This window comes from Alosa sapidissima, chromosome 16 (assembly GCF_018492685.1).
Source record: "Alosa sapidissima isolate fAloSap1 chromosome 16, fAloSap1.pri, whole genome shotgun sequence".
NCBI lineage: Eukaryota > Metazoa > Chordata > Actinopteri > Clupeiformes > Clupeidae > Alosa > Alosa sapidissima.
In genome coordinates this window covers 22,735,800-22,738,299 of record NC_055972.1, presented here as the reverse complement: position 1 = coordinate 22,738,299, position 2,500 = coordinate 22,735,800, and the positions used below count along the sequence as shown (strand labels likewise).

Below are 2,500 nucleotides of genomic sequence, written 5' to 3'. Positions count from 1 at the left end.
TCAGGGTGTTGAAGTTCTGCAGATGGAGCAGTTTCTGAACAAGAGAGACAGACACAGAGGCATTCCAGAAGAGAAGAGAGAGAGAGATGGGAGACAGATGGATGAGAATTTGGAAAAGAAATAGAGGATAATCATGGGTTTGTTCATTAGCAAGAATTAGCATAATATCAATGGTAGGAAAAAAAACTTTGGAAAGCCAACATATAATAATTGGCTTCATCTCAGCAAAAAAAGACAAAAATAAAAACTGTTCCAGATGTTGAACAACAAAGACCAAGCCCCTCGTTCTCTGCCTTTAAAGACCCTCATGGAGACCTCTCACATCTGTAGGAGCAATGCCAATGAAACCTGATGGGGCGCATCCACATCATCAAGTTCTACTCTCAGCACCAACTCAGAGTGCATATAACAGACACCACTAGGACGCTAGCCCCTACACATCCAACACGCGATACAGGCTTCGTCCTTCACCCTTCAACTATTTCAGTTTTGGACGTCACATCGAGGGAAGATGCAAGTGCATCATCACTCGTGCATCCATCCATCTGCTTTTCAAACATCTGCGATCTCTCTCGGGGCACATAATGGCCTCACCACCCCAGCCGAGGCGTATGAACTTGGGCCATTGTTTCTGCTTTGCCCATCACCATATCAAAGCCCTGAAAATGTCATGGAGCATTTAAGCTCATCTTGTTCTCTGGGAGTACTGAGAGGGAAGACGGGCTGGAGCTATTTAAGTGATCTAAGTGTCTGTTTGCATAATCAGGGATGTACTTGGGAAAAAATACAGAATCTAAATATACAGCAAAGCAGCAATCTATTCCATAAGTGAGAGTGCTGGTTTTAAACACTTTTGGTCACTTTTGGTCAATTCTGGTACGCACCTTTTTAATAATCTAAAATAAACATACTGTGTTTCAGTGAGACAAATGGAGTTCACTGGGGGTGCAGTTCACTGGGTGGGGGTGGGGGTGGTGGGGTCTTTCACACAGAAAATATTTCTCTACCCTGGCCTAATCTAGGACAAAGACATCCAAAGAAGTGACTCCCTAAATTCTTCCCACTGACCCAGTTTCGAGGCAAACTGACTCGAATTCTGCCATTAGTTCCATTCTGCCATTACAGGAGCCTGTGTAACACAGGATGACACAAATGAAAAACACAAAATACTTTTGCTTGTCTGTGTCTGTTTATTAACTTCAGTTGATAGGCTACCTATGTCAGATTGATGTAGCCCACCTGTCCTTTATATGCAGTTATAGTTTGTGCATCAATAACTGTACAGTTAGTGATGTGCATTAGTGCACCGTACTCATGTATAACATTCTCATTCTCATCTACATGGTGCCTACCCTACCTACACAATACTCGTTACATGCTGTGTGTTTGTAGTGAGGCCTACCTGTGCCACGTTGATGTATTTGGTGATGACCTCTGCCCGTAACTGGGGCGTTAGCTTGCTGAGCACCATCAGCTGCACCCACTGGGAAACTCCGTTGAAGAGGGCAATGGAACGCTCCAGCGTGGGGTTGTCCACCAGGCAGCCGTGCATCACGTAGCTCTGGTAGTCTGTGAACTGAGATGCTAATGTTTTAGCATTGAACACAGGGAGGATGTACCTCTAGCTAACCCTGTAGGCTGAGAAACTGGGCAGTTTACGTTTACAAGAGCCTAAATGAGGAAGTCAAAGTTAAATAAATGAACCATACAAATTGTACAAAATACAGTGCAACCGGAAAGTTTTCAGACCCTTTCAAGTTTTCCACATTTTGTATCCACATTCCACAAATGTATGAAAAATAAAAGACTGAAAATAAAATGGCAAACACCTGCTTTTTTTGTAGAGTGTTGGAGTATTGTGTGTAAATTGATGATGAGAATTGAATCCATTTTAAGATGAGTCTGAAAAATAAAAAAATGTGGAAAACTTGAAAGGGTCTGAAAACTTTCCGGTTGCACTGTATCATGGACAATCAGAAGAAACTTCCAAATGTGCACATTGAAAGTTTTTCTCAAGCTGCTTAGCACTGAACATTACACCAGCCATCTCAGGCATGTCGACAGAACTCCTTTCTCTATCTTATCATCAGCTAAGTGAACCCACAGCTTCCAAAAACAGAAGCATGGCACCGGAGCACCAGAATAACCAAACAGAGGTTAAGGGATGGAAAAAGGTCTTATCAGATGACTTGAAAGTGAAGTACACACACACACACACACACACACACACACACACACACCCCGATACACACGCACACACAGACACACACACACACACACACCGACACACATACCGAAACACACCGACACACACACACACACACACACACACACACACACACACACACACACACACACACACAGACACAGACACACAAAAAGATCAAAGTTTCCAGCAGACGACTAATTTCCCACGGTTCCGCTCTGGCATGTATTTTTTCCATGTCGGGGACTCACTGATATCCTCCTGATTGATTTGTACTCTAAGAAGGTCAGGTGC

General features: G+C 43.4%; 1 protein-coding gene across 9 annotated transcripts in view; it reads right to left on the bottom strand.

Annotated features, from left to right (window-relative positions):
* Nucleotides 1–2,500, bottom strand: part of rasgrp3 (RAS guanyl releasing protein 3 (calcium and DAG-regulated)) — a 38,209-nt gene that overhangs the window by 12,527 nt on the left and 23,182 nt on the right. For all 9 annotated transcript variants that reach the window (XM_042066793.1, XM_042066795.1, XM_042066792.1 and 6 more), the window contains 3 exons: nt 2,458–2,500; nt 1,403–1,576; nt 1–34 (listed from right to left, as the gene is read on the bottom strand). The exon at nt 1–34 is cut by the window's left edge and continues 83 nt beyond it; the exon at nt 2,458–2,500 is cut by the window's right edge and continues 105 nt beyond it. In XM_042066793.1, coding sequence (XP_041922727.1) covers nt 1–34; nt 1,403–1,576; nt 2,458–2,500 — 251 coding nt within the window. The remainder of the gene's footprint in view (nt 35–1,402; nt 1,577–2,457) is intronic.